Source organism: Nyctereutes procyonoides, unplaced genomic scaffold (genome assembly GCF_905146905.1).
Source record: "Nyctereutes procyonoides isolate TBG_1078 unplaced genomic scaffold, NYPRO_anot_genome, whole genome shotgun sequence".
NCBI lineage: Eukaryota > Metazoa > Chordata > Mammalia > Carnivora > Canidae > Nyctereutes > Nyctereutes procyonoides.
The window spans coordinates 69046466-69063360 of record NW_026575046.1 but is presented as its reverse complement, the minus strand read 5'-3'; the positions used below and the strand labels follow the sequence as shown (position 1 = coordinate 69063360).

The 16895-nt window shown below is 40.2% G+C and overlaps 1 protein-coding gene across 4 annotated transcripts in view; it reads right to left on the bottom strand.

Annotated features, from left to right (window-relative positions):
- The window catches only part of DNAJC12 (DnaJ heat shock protein family (Hsp40) member C12), a 51381-nt gene that overhangs the window by 18247 nt on the left and 16239 nt on the right, over positions 1-16895 (bottom strand). For all 4 annotated transcript variants that reach the window (XM_055325536.1, XM_055325534.1, XM_055325535.1 and 1 more), the window contains 2 exons: positions 14283-14361; positions 125-264 (listed from right to left, as the gene is read on the bottom strand). In XM_055325536.1, coding sequence (XP_055181511.1) covers positions 125-264; positions 14283-14361 — 219 coding nt within the window. The remainder of the gene's footprint in view (positions 1-124; positions 265-14282; positions 14362-16895) is intronic.

The window sequence follows — 16895 nt, the reverse complement described above, 5'->3', positions numbered from 1 at the left end:
AGATTCTAACAGCTTCTTGGTCTTCTCCCTCCTATTGCCTACTAATATTTTAAACTACTATGTGAGTCGAATACATGGGCAGCCTGAGCTTCATGAATTCACTTCATCCCAGGGAGAAACCTACCGTTTTCACCGAGTCACTCAAAGCTTCCCACTGCTGAAATGGCATCGATATCTGGCTCCTCCGCCAGTGGTCATAGCGGGCACGACTCTCTGTATTAGTCAGAATATCCTTTGCCTTCTGCAGTTTCTGAAAAGTCTCCACTGGAAAACAAATCAAAGATGAGTACTTCTTTCTTGAAGGACTTATTTTAAACTCCTTAAACTCCCAGGCAAAGTGATTTCACTGAAATATGTCTGTTATTTACTCACTATGTGACCTTGGGCCAGTTCACCTCTTCAAGCTTTAGTTTCCTCACTTGCAGAGTGAATCACAATGATAAGTGAGATCACATATGTAAAGTGCCTGGCTCACAGTTTATCCGCTCTTTTTACTGAGCTCCAGTGATATGCCACATGCTAGTCCAGGTACTGATGATACAGGTGAGAACAGTAGACATGAACTACTTAGGCATTGACATTTATAAAGAACAAAAAAAATTCAGTTTTGTCTCCTAGGGAAAAAACCACCTTTGCTAGTGGTACTTGTGAGCAAGGGTAGTGATCAGTCTAGACGAACAGTGTAAATGAAGATTCTAAAGCAGGAAGGAGCATAGTGATTTAGAGAAAGTAGAGAATGCCATTGTGGGGATCCCTGGGTGACTCAGTGGTTTAGCGCCTGCCTTCGGCTCACAGCATGATCCTGGAGTCGCGGGATCAAGTCCCACATCAGGCTCCCGGCATGGAGCCTGCTTCTCCCTCTGCCTGTGTCTCTATCTGTGTGTGTGTGTGTGTGTGTGTGTGTGTGTGTCTTTCATGAATAAATAAATAAAATATTTTAAAAAAAAGAATAAAATACTAAGAAAAAATGTTAACAAAAGAATTGCAAGACTTAGATACATTGAAAACTATAAAACACTGTTGAAAGAAATTAAATATCTAAATAAATAAAGAGATCTCCATTTTCATGGATCAGAAGACCTAACATTGGTACTCCAACTGCATTATAGATTTAATGCAATCTGTCAAAATCCCAGGTGCCTTTTTTGAAGAAATTGACAAGTGGATCCTAAAAATCCATATGCACATGCAAGGGACTCAGGATAGTCAAAACAAACTTAGAAAATAAAAACAAAGTTGGAAAAACTCACACTTCCCAATTTAAAACTTTCTACAACACTACAATAATGAAAACAGTGTGGTACTGGCATCAGAATAAACATAAATAAATAGGATATTGAGAGTCTAGAAATAAACCCTCAAATTTAGAGTCAATTGTTTTTTTCTTTTCTTAAAGATTTTATTTTTAAGTAATCTTAACACTCAACATGGGGCTCAAACTCACAACCCCAAGATAAAGAGTTATATGCTCCACTGACTGAGCCAGCCAGACACCCAAAGCCAACTGGTTTTCTACAAGATCATTCAACTGGGGGAAAAAATCATCTTTTTGGAGTGCCTGGACAGCTCAGTTGGCTGAGTGTCTGACTCTTTATTTCAGCTCAGGTCATAACCTCAGGGTTGTGGGACTGAGCCCAGTGTCAGGCTCCACACTCAGCACAGAGTCTGCTTGGAGTTCTCTCCCTTTATCTTCCTCTCCTCATGCACTCTGTCTCTCAAATAAATAAATAAAATCTTCAAAAAAATCATCTTTTCAACACGTGGTGCTGGGACACCTATAACAGAATGAAGTTGGGGGTGCCTTGATGGCTCAGTCAATTAAGTGTCCAACTCTTGATCTCAGCTCAGGTATTTTTTTAAGATGTATTTATTTATTCAACAGAGAGAGAGAAAGAGAAAGCATGTGCGCATAGGGAGAGGCAGTGGGAGAGGGAGAGAATCTCAAGCAGACTCCCTGCTGAGCATGGAACCCAACATGGGGCTCAATCCCACAACCAATCTCAGCTCAGGTCATGAGTTCAAGCCCCAAATTGGGTTCCACATAAGGTATAGAACCTACTTTTTTAAAAAATGAAGTTGGATCCCTACCTCATACCATACACAAATATTAACTCAAAATAGATCACAGATCTGCACTTGATCTTAACCAAAATGCTGAGAAGTGATAAAATGGATCACAGATCTATATGTACAAGCTAAAACTATAAAACTCAGAGAAAATATATAGGAATAAATGTTTATGACCTTGGATTTGGCAATAGCTCTTTATATATGACACAAAAAGCAAGAGCACAAACAACAAAAGAAAAAAAAAACAGAAAATTGTACTTCATCAAAACTGAACATTTTGTACTTCAAAGAACATCATCAAGAAAGTAAAAAGAGGGGATCCTTGGGTGGCTCAGCGGTTTAGCACCTGCCTTTGGCCCAGGGCACGATCCCGGAGTCCCAGGACCGAGTCCCGCATCAGGCTCCCGGCATGGAGCCTGCTTCTCCCTCTGCCTGTGTCTCTGCCTCTCTCTCCTCTCTCTCTATCATGAATAAATAATAAAAAATATTTTTAAAAAAGAAAGTAAAAATAAAAGCTATGGAATGGAAGAAAATATTGGCAAATGATAGATGTGATGAGGGATTTCTATCTAAAATTATAAAGAACTCTTATAACTCAATAAGAAGACTAATAGCCCAATTTAAAAGTTGGTAAAGGGGGATCCCTGGGTGGCTCAGCAGTTCAGTGCCTGCCTTTGGACTGAGGTATGGTCCTGGAGTCCTGGGATCGAGTCCCACATCGGGCTCCCTGCATGGAGCCTGCTTCTCCCTCTGCCTGTATCTCTGCCTCTCTCTCCCTCTCTCTCTCTGACACTCATGAATAAATAAATAAAATCTTTTAAAAAATAAAAAAAAATAAAAGTTAGTAAAGGATTTGGATAGACATTTCTCCAAAGAAGATAAACAAATGGGCACTAAGCACACGAGAAAATGTTCATCATTAGTCATTGGGAAAATACATATCAAAACCACAGTGAGAGGGCAGCCCCGGTGGCGCAGCGGTTTGGCGCCGCCTGCAGCCTGGGGTGTGATCCTGGAGACCCGGGATCGAGTCCCACATCGGGCTCCCTGCATGGAGCCTGCTTCTCCCGCTGCCTATGTCTCTGCCTCTCTCTCTCTCTCTGTGTCTATGAATAAATAAATAAAATCTTAAAAAAAAACCACAGTGAGATACATCCATTTCATAATCACTAGAATGGCTAAAATAAAAAGGTAGACAATTACAAGTGTTGATGAGGATATGGTGAAATTTGAAGCCTCATGCATTGCAGATAGGATTGTAAAACAGTGTACTGCTTTGAAAAAGTTTAGCAGTTCTTCAAAATATTAAACATGGAGTTGACATATGACCCAAGAATTCCAACCTTGGGACGCCTGGGTGGCTCAGCAGTTTAGCGCCTCCTTCAGCTCAGGTCATGATCCTAGAGTCCCGGGGTTGGGTCCTGCATCAGGCTCTCTGCATGGAGCCTGCTTCTCCCTCTGCCTGTGTCTCTGCCCCTCTCTCTCTGTGTCTCTCATGAATAAATAAATAAAGTCTTTAAAAAAAAAAAGAATTCCAACCCTAAATATATACTCAGGAGAATTGAAAACATATGTCCACACAAAAACCTATATGTGAATGTCCATAGTAATATTATTTATACTAGCCATGAAGTCAAAACAATTCAAATTTCCATCAATTGCTAGTTGGATAAACAAATGTGGTATACAGATATAATGAAATTATCATTCAGCTACAAAATAAATGAAGTACTGATATATCCAACAAAATGGATGAGCCTTGAAAACACTCTAATAAATGAAAGACAGCACTCACAAAAGGCCACATATTGTATGATTCCATTGATATAAAATATGCAGAATAAATGAGGGGCACCTGGGTGGCTCAGCTGGTTATCCATCCAACTCTTAATTTCAGCTCAGGTCATGATCTCAGGGTTGTGGGATCAAGCCCCAAGTCAGGCTCCATGATCAGTAGGGAGTCTGCTTGAGATTCTCTTTGTCTCCCTCTCCCTCTGCCCCTCCTCCTTCTCTAAAATAAATAAATAAATCTTTTTTAAAAATAGATGAATCTGGGGCAGCCCCGGTGGTGCAGCGGTTTAGTGCTGCCTGCAGCCCAGGGCATGATCCTGGAGACCCTGGATCAAGTCCCACATCAGGCTCTCTGTATGATGCCTGCTTCTCCCTCTGCCTGTGTCTCTGCCTCTCTCTCTCTGTCTCTATGAATAAATAAATAAAATCTTAAAAAAAAAGTTCAAAGGTTTAAAAAAAATAGATGAATCTTTAGAGAGTAAGTAGATTATGGTTACCAGGGGTTGGGCAGGGGGAAATGGGAAATAATTGCTAATGAGTACAGGGTTTCTTTCTTTTTCACAACAATCGTATAAGGTGGATATTATTATTATTATTATTATTATTATTATTATTATTATTCCCATCTTACAGAATCCAAGACTGAAGAAGTTGATGTAACTTTCCCAAAGTCTCAAAATTTCAAGGGATGGAGCCACAAATCAAACCAAGCCTGCCAGGTTCCCCGGCTGGTGTTCTCCACTTGACTGCCTTTCTCCTCCTTCCATTTTCCTGCAATGGATGTTACCTTCCAACCCCCACTTTCTCCTCCACCTCCAGGGCTAATAAAATGTAACAATTCACCAATAACATCCAATTTTTGCCCTTGAGAACCTCAGAGTCTAGTAAGGAAGCAGACATATAAACAAATCATTTCAATTACAAGGTGATATCGAGGCAAGACTAGTTCTGTTTGGGAAGTCAGAAAATATTTCAGTAGTTTTCTTGGAGTCATCCTTGACTTTTACTCTCACATCTCACTTCTAATCCCTTAGCAAACTCTATTGGCTCTACTTTTAAAATATATCTAAGATCTGACCCGTTATGGCCACTTCCACTACCATCATTCTCGTTCAAACCACCATCTTCTCTTGGTTGGAGTATTATACTAGGTTCTCAACTGATCTCCCTGACTTTGCCTCAGTCTGCTTACTACACAGCAGTCAGAGAGATCTTTTAAAAAACAACATTGCTCCTCTGCTCAAAATGACCTTTAATGACTTCCCACTTCTCTTAGAATAAAAGTGAAAATCTCTACCATCAGTGGCATGGCTAATAGTTCTGACATGCTCTGCCACCCTCTACCTTCTCTTCCTTCTCTGACCTCATTTTCTTCTACTTTCCCCATCTCCTCTTGCTACAGCTATAGGATCTCCCCTAATACATCTTGAGTACACCAAGCACACTCCAGCCCTAGGACCTTGGCACTTACTGTCCTTTCTATAAAGAATACTTTTAAACTCAGGCATTCATATAGCTGACTTCCTTCAGATGTCATCTCAAATGCTGTCTTGTAGAGGGGGTCTTCCCTGACTATGGTATATAAAATGACTGCCTACCAGCCCCACGCCTTTATCTCCCTTGACTTACATTACTTTTCTTTATAATACTTGCCCTCAGCCATTGTTTAATTTTTTTATGATCTGTCTCTTCAACCAGAATACAAACTGTGTGAAAACAGAGGCTTTATCTGTTTTGTTCTCTGTTGTATCCTTTGCACAGAAACAGTACGGCAGGTGCTCAAAAAAGTCTTTGTTCAATGAATCAATGAGTGAATGCTTCCTATTTTGAATGTGAATATATCTTTATCTTTCTATACAGTGCTACTCCCTTGAGTGCCAATCACTAAAGAAATGACACATATCATTTAAATATTTTGTGAATTAGGAATATTTTAATACCATCAGTGGGAAAACTAGCTTAAATTGCCCTGATAGTATTCAAAAATACCTCATGGTGAAGGGTGCCTGGGTGGCTCAGTTGCTTAAGCACCTGAATCTTGTTTCCAGCTCAGGGTCATGATCCCAAGGTCGTGGGGTTTAGCCCTGCACCCTGCTCCATGGTCAGTGTGAGTCTGCTTGAGGTTCTCTCTCTCTCCCTCTCCCTTTGCCCTTCACCCTGCTCGCATGCACTCATGCATTCTCTCTCTCTCTCTCTCTCTCTCATTCTCTAAATAAATAAATAAATAAATAAATAAATAAAATCTTAAAAAAAAAGAACTCTTAGAAGTAGTCAAGAGTCTCTCAAACCATTGTTGGAGCAAATGTACAGTCGGTACTGACAGTATTGAAAATACTGAAGTCCTTCTGTACCCCAGGTGGTAAAGAATTGCTATTCCTGAACCCCAGTCCTCCGAACATCACCATTTTAAGTGTTTCCCCAGCAACCAGAGATACTCCTTGCCACAGCAGGGTTTCTCCAAGACCCTGCTTCACAGCTGGACAGCACAGTATCTAATAGGCCATTAACTATTTTTTGAAAAAAAAGATTTTATTCATCCATTCATGAGGGACACACACACACACACACAGAGAGAGAGAGAGAGAGAGAGAGAGAGAGAGAGAGGAGAGGCGCAGAGACACAAGCAGAGGGAGAAGCAGGCTCTGCACAGGGAGCCCAATGTGGGCCTCGATCCCGAGTCTCCAGGATCAGGCGGCCCTGGGCTGAAGGCGGTGCTAAACCGCTGAGCCACCAGGGCTGCCCCACCATTAACTATTTAATATGACCACTGGAGGTGGTAGTGATTAGTGGGTTAAAGGGAAGACTTTAAAGATGGAGCTACTGAAAGCTATAGGAAACTAAACAAACTAATAAGCAGCATTTTGCCATAGCAGCTCACTCCAGTGACTAATCCTTCCTACTGCTGACAACAATTAAATATCCCACTGTACAAATAAGATGTCACTTTTTCCAACGGGAATAAAAAGCTCATTAAATTATCCCCATGGATGCACACGCCAGTTAGTATTACAGCAGCATTTATAAAGATTTACATATTTATCTATGTGTCACTTTTTCTTTGCACATTATTCCTAGCCTGTTTTCCAGAATCTCCAGGATGAAAGAAGCCTGCTTGGGATTATTCTGATATCAATCCCTTAACAACAATTGATAAGCAGAAAGCTAAAATACTTTATCTTTCCTGATCAGTGGCCTTTCCTTGTTCCATCCTCTCTACCACCTTTAATAAAAATGAGATTGTGGGGATCCCTGGGTGGCGCAGCGGTTTGGCGCCTGCCTTTGGCCCAGGGCGCGATCCTGGAGACCCGGGATCGAATCCCACATCGGGCTTCCGGTGCATGGAGCCTGCTTCTCCCTCTGCCTGTGTCTCTGCCTCTCTCTCTCTCTCTCTCTCTGTGACTATCATAAATAAATAAAAATTTTTAAAAAATGAGATTGTGTTTATATTTGTCCTTTAATATATCAGCTAACCAAATGAGTCACACAAGATAAACATTTACCAGTTCTGGGAAGAGAGAGCTCATTTACAAGCTTATATGAGCAAATGATGCTAGGATCTCTGAGAGACATTCCTTTTTAACTCCTAGGTCTACTCTGAAAATACAGAGGTTCTTTAAAAATCATATTTCACGATAAAATTTTTATTATTATAGTCGTACCTTAAATGTAGGCCTCTTACAATTACTTGAAAAATATTAATAAAAATATGATGTCAGAAAAATGTTTTGAAAAAAACCTGGAGAAAAATATACCACTGTTAATAGTGGTTCTCTGGCAGGGAATGATAAGAACAGACTTTCACTTTCAAGATTATTTATTACTGTATGCTATTTTTATTCAAAGGGGAAAAAAGCAATAGTTTTTAAAGTGGGAGAGCATAGAGACATGGAAAGGTATCAGTTAGCAAGGACAAGGAGCTCTCCTTCAACTATCCACATGTCTTTGAAGCCTACAAATAAATAACAAAATATACCATCTCACAGATCCTTATTTTAGTCTGAAATCCCTTTCTTCCAGGTTGGAGAGAAGTTACTAAAGCATTGGCCTGAAACAGTTACCATCATGTGTACACACAGGACTGGCATGAGCAGCTTTTTTTTTTTTAAAGATTCATTGATTTATTTATTCATGATAGACATAGAGACAGAGAGAGAGGCAGAGACACAGGCAGAGGGAGAAGCAGGCTCCATGCCGGGAGCCCGACACAGGACTCGACCCCGGGACTCCAGGACTGCACCCTGGGCCAAAGGCAGGTGCCAAACCGCTGAGCCACCCAGGGATCCCCAAGCAGGAGCTTTTACCTCAGTGACACAATTTCTACAGCATAGAAAGTAGTCCTGCCTACATCACTGACACCTGAAGAGAAGAAGAGATTTCTAAAAGTCTAAAATCCTAGAATTTAGAATTTTTAAAAAAAATTAAAAGGAGAAAGAGCTAATGTTTACTTGCAAAAAAGAGAACTATCCCATTTTATTAAATTTTTCTGTTGTGGGGGCCTGGGTGTCTGTCGTTTAAAGCCTCCAACTCTTGATTTTGCTTCAGGTCATGATCTCAGGTTCATGAGATTGAGCCCTACTGGGCTCCATAATGGGTGTGGAGCCTGCCAGCACCCCCTGCCCGCCCATCCCACTATTGTGCATAGATGCACATATGATCTCTCTAAGAAAAAAAAATTTATCTTGGAATGCGGTGTAAAAATAAGAAAAGAAAGTCCACTGATTCATAATTGCCAACATTCATTGAGCTATTCTTGCATGCAAGATACCTCATTTAGTCTTCACATCAGATGCATGAAGCAATATACTACTAGTCTACCACTTTTCCTATGAGAATGCTGAGGCTCAAAGAGATTTCCCAAGGTCAATTAGCTCATCAATTGGAGCGAGAAGCAATCCAGACAGACAAGACTGTGTTCCATATCTACCACTCCATCATGCTAACAAATTAGTAATTTCATTGGAAATGACTGAGACTACACTTAATCGACCAAAAAGGTATCTATACAAGTTTAATTTCTCCTACAAGCAGTTGCTCTATAAGCTTTCACTTCGATGAAATATGTTTCAAAATCTGCCCAACATATTCTGGATTTCTGCCAAACTAAAGTTCAGCATCTGGGGACACCTGGGTGGCTCAGTGGTTGAGCATCTGCCTTCAGCTCAGGGCATGATCTTGCAGCCAGGGATCAAGTCCCACATCAGGCTCCTTACAGGGACCCTGCTTCTCCCTCTGCCTATGTCTCTGCCTCTCTTTCTCTGTGTCTCTCATGAGTTAAAAAATAAAATAAGGGATCCCTGGGTGGCTCAGCGGTTTAGAGCCTGCCTTTGGCCCAGGGCATGATCCTGGAGTCCCGGGATCGAGTCCCGCGTCGGGCTCCCGGTGCATGGAGCCTGCTTCTCCCTCTGCCTGTGTCTCTGCCTCTCTCTCTTTCTCTCTCTCTCATAAATAAATAAATCTTTTTAAAAAATGAAATAAAATAATAAAAAATAAAATTCAGCATCTGGGTGAATTTTTAATATTTTATTTATTTTTCAAAAGATGTATATGTTTGAGATGGCTGAGTGGCTCAGCAGTTGATGGTCTGCCTTCAGCTCAGGTCATGATCCTGGGGTCCCAGGATTGAGTCCCACATCGGGCTTCCTGCATGGAACCTGCTTCTCCCTCTGTCCATGTCTCTGCCTCTCTCTCTCTCTCTCTCTCATGAATAAATAAATAAAATCTTTTAAAAAAAAGATGTATATATTTTATCTAAGGAGAGAGAACACACACACAGGAGCAGGATTGGGACAGAGGGAGAGGGAGAGGCAGACAATCTCAAGAAGACTCCCTGCTGAGCACAGAGCTCGAGGCAGGGCTTGATCTCACAACCTTGAGATCATAACCTGAGCTGAAACCAAAGTCAGACATTTAACCAACTAAGCCACCCAGGTACCCCATTTAATATTTTAAAATATTGTTATCAGTACCCTTAATCCTTCTTCAAGTGTTATAAAAAACCACTTAAATTTCAGAAAGTCATATTAATTCAAATTGAGTAAATGGGTGCTTAAACAGATTTGAAAATAATTTCTACCCACAGGTTGAATCCTCTATCAACTGCAAGCCTGACAGGGGAGGATATTGATGTCTGTGTACCTATCATTTTAAACAATATTTACAGTTCAGTGTTTCTCTGAACAAGAACCATGAGGTAGCCCATACATGAAAACTCCCATCACTATGGCAACCAGAAATGGCAATGATTGCCCAGTCATTCATTGTGTATCCCAAATAGAAATTGTTTGCCAAGGACAGAGAAACAACTCACAGCCATGCTTTTCCTAGAAAAGAATCCAGTTAAAGAATAACCTGGGGTAGTGGTTGTTTTTAAGTGTTTATCAAATTTCTATACGTTTATGTTAGGGCATCTATCTTTTTTTTTAAGATTTATTTATCTGGGAAAGAGTGCAAGCTGGAGGAGGAGAGTCTGAGAAAGGAGAGAGAGATTCCTCAGGCAGACTCCCCACTGAGCTCGGAGCCCCATGCAGACTTAATCCCAGGACTCCAAGAACACGACCTGAGCCAAAATGAAGAGCTGGCTGCTCAACCAACTGAGCCACCAGGTGCTCCAAGATGTCTACCTTAATAGTAACTCTAGTTCAAAGATGTAATTAATGTTTCCTAAATAAATGTTCAGGAACTCATTCATTAAGTCATTCAATAAATGATGTGCACAAAGTAAGTGTCCTCCATGGTAGTAGGTGCTCTATGAGGTGTCGGGCATATTACTGTGAACAAGACAGCAGGAAGCCTGTCTTACTGAGTTTTCATTATGACTAACAAGCAAATACGCAATAAGGAGATGGCATGATACACAGTTTGCTGCCTGTCATATAGGGTGCTCTGGGTAGCTGGGCCACACGATTTCCCAAAGGAAGTGATGGCTAAGCTGCAACCTGACACAGGAGCATAACCTAAATAATCAAAGCAAAGCAGCGAGGTGTGCAAGCCTCAGAGGGAGCCAGACAGAGGAAGCAGCAGGCATAAAGGTCTGAAGTGCAGGGCACCTGGGTGGCTCAGTTGGTTAAGTGTCCATCTCTGGACTTTGGGTCAGGTCTTGATCTCCCAGGGTCATGGGATCAAGCCCTGCATCAGGCTCTGTGCTAGGGGTACAGTCTGCTTAAGATTCTCTCTTCTTCTGCCCCTCCCCTCACCCCCTAAGCCCCTCAACAGATGTGCTCACTCTCTCTCTGTCTCTAAAGAATAAAAGTTCTGAAGAGTAGAAAACAGAGCCAAGGCTGTGTGGCAAAAACATGGGGTTGTGGGTATAGTGGTGGAAATGGAGAGATGGGGAGAGGTAGAAAGCACATGAAGGGGCTTGTATCTATAGGCCCAGCGATGACAAAGAAGGAACTATTACTACATGTACAAAATGGGCAAATATCACAGACATAATGTAAACCAAAAGAAGTCACACCCAAAGGAGTATATACTGTATTCCATTTGTGTGAAAGTCAAAGCCACACAAAACTAATCAATGATAATAGAGATCCAAAAATAGAAAGGATGCTGACTTTGAAGAGGATGTGAAAAGGGACCTCTGGGGTGCCGGAAACATTCCACATATTCCTCTGAGCAGTGGTTAAAATGTATAGACAAAAATGTATCAAGTTTATATTTTTTTTTCAAGTTTATATTTACGGTCTGTTCACATTGCCTTAAGCAAACTATGCCTTAATAAAAAGGGTAAAAATCAAATGAGCAAAAGTAATAGTTAAGTCTAACAAAAAATGACTCCATATATTAGAAAATGACCTGGTTATACAAATCAAAGGGATAAATGATTTCCAGAGAAAATTAATAAAGAGCTTTAATGCTACAGATGACTTTTCTAGTGAAGAGGAGTTTGGATCTTATCATTTGTGCAATGTGGATTAAGCCAGGTCTTAATCAGGGCAGCCCTGGTCGCTCAGTGGTTTAGCACCACCTTCGGCCCAGGGTGGAATCCTGGAGACCCAGGATCAAGTCCCATGTCGGGCTCCCTGCATGGAGCCTGCTTCTCCCTCTGCCTGTGTCTCTGCCTCTCTCTCTATGTCTCTCATGCATAAATAAATAAAATCTTAAAAAAAAAAAGACGGGTCTTAATCATATTTTCCTTATAGAAAAGTCATATACATATACATACAACACACAAACCTATAATATGCACACATAGTAAATACAATCATCTAATTTAAGATAGTATTACCCACCCTGAGGATAAAATCAGGGTAGAAATACACAAAAGACTTTAACTGCATTCATAAACTTCTTGTTTGTGTGTGTTTGTTTGTTTGTTTGTTTAGAGAGACAGACAGCATGCATGTGCAAGTGGAGAGGGGCAGAGGGAGAAGGAGAGAGAGAATCCTAAGCAAGTTCCATGCTCAGCACAGAGCCCAATGTGAGGCTCAATCCCCCCCCCCCAATCTGAGCCAAAACCAAGAGTCAGAGGCTTAACCAACTGAGCCACCCAGGTGCCCCTGCATGAGTAAAGTTTTAAGCTAGGTGTACATATATGGGCATTTGCTGTAGTATTCTTATGCCTTTTTGTACCTATTAAATATTTCATTTTTTCCATGATTAAAAAGAAATCCACTACCTGTAGTGTGAAGCTATTAGAGGAGTAATGTAGAGATCCAGGCATGAAATGATAAACTCACTACTCTTGGGACTGTGAAGATGGAGGGAAGAGGAACTCCAGGAGAGAAATGTGGAAGGAAAATCACCAGGATTTGGTAATTGACCGGATGTAGACATAGGGGAGAGAAAGGAGATAGGTTTCTGCTTGAACAACTGAATGGATGCTGGTGCCATTTATTAAGATGGGGAAACAGGGAAAAAAATAAAAATAATAAAAAATAAATAATAAATAAAAAAAAGATGGGGAAACAGAAAAATAAGCAAGATTTTAGAGTGAGAGGAAAACAATGAGTTCAATTTCTGACAGGGCGACTTTGGAACATCTCCAAATGGAGATGTCTAAGAAGCAGTCAAAACTAGAATCTGAAGATAGGAATGAGAACCAAGTTAAGGGGCAGCCCCGGTGGCGCAGCGGTTTAGCGCTGCCTGCAGCCCAGGGCGTGATCCTGGAGACCCTGGATCGAGTCCCACGTCGGGCTCTCTGCATGGAGCCTGCTTCTCTCTCTCTGCCTCTCTCTCTCTCTCTCTTTCTCTGCATCTCTATGAATAAATAAATAAAATATTTATATATAAAAAAAGAGAACCAAGTTAAGGACAGATTTGGGAGCCATTAACAAAGATCCACTGATTTGGACAAGACTCCAGAGAGAAAGTGGGGAGTAAGTCCAAGAGAGTTTAGGAGGGAAGCAGGGCAGAATTGAGAAGGAGTCACAACAAAGAACAGCCCTAGAGTTTGGAGGGAAAGTATGAGCATGTATGTTGGTATCTAAGAGAAAAGGGTGATTCAAAGAGGCATGATCAACAGTGCCAATTTCTGATGCAAACACAGGGAAGATAAAAACTAAAAAGTAACTGTTGGATTTGGCAGCCAGGAAGTCCTCAGTGACTATTAGAGCCACTTCCAAGAAAGGTGAGGAGGAAGTCAGACTGGGATAAATTGAAAATTGGTAAAGGAAAATAGAGATATCAACAGTGAACTTTTTTCAGGAAGTTTGGCTCTAAAAGGAAAGAGAGAAATAGAAGAGGAGCAGGAGGGAGACAGGCTGATTCATATTAATTCAAGCCAAGATACACAAAAGCCTTTATGTCAAAATTCATGTTTTTTTTAAAGATTGTATTTATTTAGTTGACAGAGAAAGATAGATAGCGAGAGAGAGAGAGAGAGAGAGAGAGAGAAAGAGAGAGAGCATGAGCAGGGGGGAGAGGGAGAAATAGGCTCCCTGCTTAGCAGGGGGCTCAATCTCAGGACCCTAGGATCATGACCTGAGTGGAAGGCAGCTGCTTAACCAACTGAGCAACCCAGGCAAACCTTTGATGTCAAAATTTATGATAATGGAACTTAAATTATGATAAAGAAAAAAACAAAAGTATGAATATGTTTTCAGGTTACATATAGACATATTCAGTTCCCCAAGAATGAAGAAAATACAACAAAGTTCTCATTAAGACAATCCCTTGGTTACAAACATACTTAAGATATGTTAACATCAAGAGCTGGTGAATTAAAGCATAAAATGGATAAATTTTAAACCAGGAAGTAGCACGTTAGGGCAAAAGAAAAATAGATCCTAAATGCTATTGGAGAAAAGACCCTATAAGGTCCCTCCCCTCCTGCCACCCAATAGTGCAAAAACATTCTTTGGTACTGAATGAAAGAATAAGTTTGAGCATAACATACAAAAGGAAATTAAGTTACTATTCAGTAGCTTTTGGTTCTAGATGCTATTCATTTTCGTGGAAAACAGATATTATTAAATATTTACCAGCTTTGGAGTTTTCAGGATGCTTGTCAGGGTGACATTCCAAAGCTCTGACTTTAAATTCTGCCAGGATTTGTTCAACCTAAAACAAAAATCAATGTTTAAAATAAGGAATCCAGCTTAAATGGCATAAAGGAAGAAGTTGGGCATCATTCCTTCTCAAAACAGCCATGATCAACCCAACATTTTATTTTGATCCTTATATTTGTATTTTGACTTTTTACTGTAAGAAATAATTTCCTCCATAATGAAACTCAGAAAGCACCCAATAAAAACTTCTATGCAAACAGTAGTCCATGATCACAATTTAATTTGCTACTGCATTTAGATGATAGCCCAAGACACCTGTGAGCTTAATATATTTAAATGTCAAAAATAGAAGGGTTTATCCTAAGAATACATAAATTTAGACATATTCACTCATCTGAGTTCTTCATGTTTTTTCATCATCTGACTTCTTCAAAAGATGCTCAGCCATCATTCATTATTCAAGGATGCCTGTCTAGTTTATAAATTATCCAATATAAAATTCCCTCTTTCTGCCTTTTGCCCCCTCCATTTTCTTTATTAAGAATTTCATGGTTTTTTAAAAAGGACAGAATTCAAATCTGTTAATTATGTTACCAACTAACAGTGTGGCTAGAGATTTTGATTGGGGGGAAAAAGAAACTGGAGCCCAAACTAACATGAAGCTTGAGAGGCGATTTGATTTGATTTTACTAAGCCCTCTAATCTTTGTTATACTTCATCATCAACCTGTCTTTGTTACTTGAATTCCAATGACAGCAGCAGAAGACAACAGTGGTTATGTGGCTTGTTTTATTTTTTTTAAGATTTTATTTATTTATTTATTTGAGAGAGAAAGAACACCAACGGTGGGGAGGGGTGGAGGGAGAAGCAGGGAATCCAATGTGGGGCTGGATCCCAAGACCCTGAGATCATGACACAAGATGAAGGCAGATGCTTAACTGACTGGGCCACCCAGGCGCCCCTGATTGCTTCATTTTAAAATCCAGTTCTGTCCCAAGACTTTAGGCAAGCTATGTAACTTCCATGTGCCTCACTTTCCTCATCTTTACACTATATGATCAATAGAAATAAGGCATTTAACACAAAGCCTGATCATAGTAAGACTTCAATAATAATAGCTAAAACCAAAGGTCAGTGGTTAACTAACTTGTCTGAAATCATTTAGCTAGTTACTTAAAAAACTGATTTTTTTGTTAACTAAGCAGTTGGACTTCAAATCCAATAATCTCAACCACTCAACTGTTTTATATGGCTGAATTCTTCAGGCTTATGGACCTATTATCAAGTTCCATATTTACTATCCACAAATTAATGAAAGCAAATTACCTCTTGTTTGAGAAACAAATTCTCAAGCAGCTCAGCTTAATATTGTCATAAGACTCATGGAAAAAACATAAATTTATCAGTTCCATGTTATTTTTAATTTTCAAAAAAAAATTCTTCATATTTATAAAGCCAGGCTGTATTAGATAAGCGTATACATTAAGTACCCAGACTAATAACTATTCTTTTCCGTGTTAAGCATCTACTGAGAATCCCTTGGGATAACAGGAAGGGATAGACTTTCTCTTAAGAACTGTAACTAAGGGGTAGCCCAGGTGGCTCAGTGGTTTAGCGCCTGCCTTCAGCCTAGGGTGTGATCCTGGAGATCCGGGATTGAGTCCCACATCAGGCTCCCTGCATGGAGCCTGCTTCTCCCTCTGACTGTGTCTCTGCCTCTCTCTCTGTGTCTCTCATGAATAAGTAAATTAAAAAAAAAATTAAAAACAACTGTAATTAAGGGATGCCTGGGTGGCTCAGTGGTTGATCATCTGCCTTCAGCTCAGGGCATGACCCTGGAGTCCCAGGATCAAGTTTAAATTTTTATTACTCAGCCATTGGAAATGACAAATACCCACCATTTGCTTCAACGTGGATGGAACTGGAGGGTATTATGCTGAGTGAAATAAGTCAATCGGAGAAGGACAAACATTATATGTTCTCATTCATTTGGGGAATATAAATAATAGTGAAAGGGAATAGAAGGGAAGGGAGAAGAAATGGGTAGGAAATATCAGAAAGGAAGACAGAACATAAGGACTCCTAACTCTGGGAAACAAACTAGGGGTGGTAGAAGGGGAGGAGGGAGGGGGGTGGGGGTGAATGGGTGACAGGCACTGAGGGGGGCACTTGACGGGATGAGCACTGGGTGTTATTCTGTATGTTGGCAAATTGAACACCAATAAAAAAAACTTATTATTAAAAATAATAATAATAATAATAAATAAAATAAAATACTAGGGCAGCTGGGTGGCTCAGTGGTTGAGCTTCTGCCTTTGGCTCAGACTGTGATCCCAGGGTCCTCAGATTGAGCAGGGAGTCTGCTTCTCCCTCTGCCTATCTATGTCTCTGTGTCTCGCATGAATAAAGAAAGAATATCTTTAAAATAAAATAAAATGAATTTTAAAATATTAAAAATCCTAGATTGTAGTAGTAGTATAAGCATTTTTTAATTATTTATGAATATTCACAATCTCTCTTTGATAAACTTTATATCAATACAGAACAAAAAGTAAAAGCCACTTTACTACTTATCCCCCCCGAAAA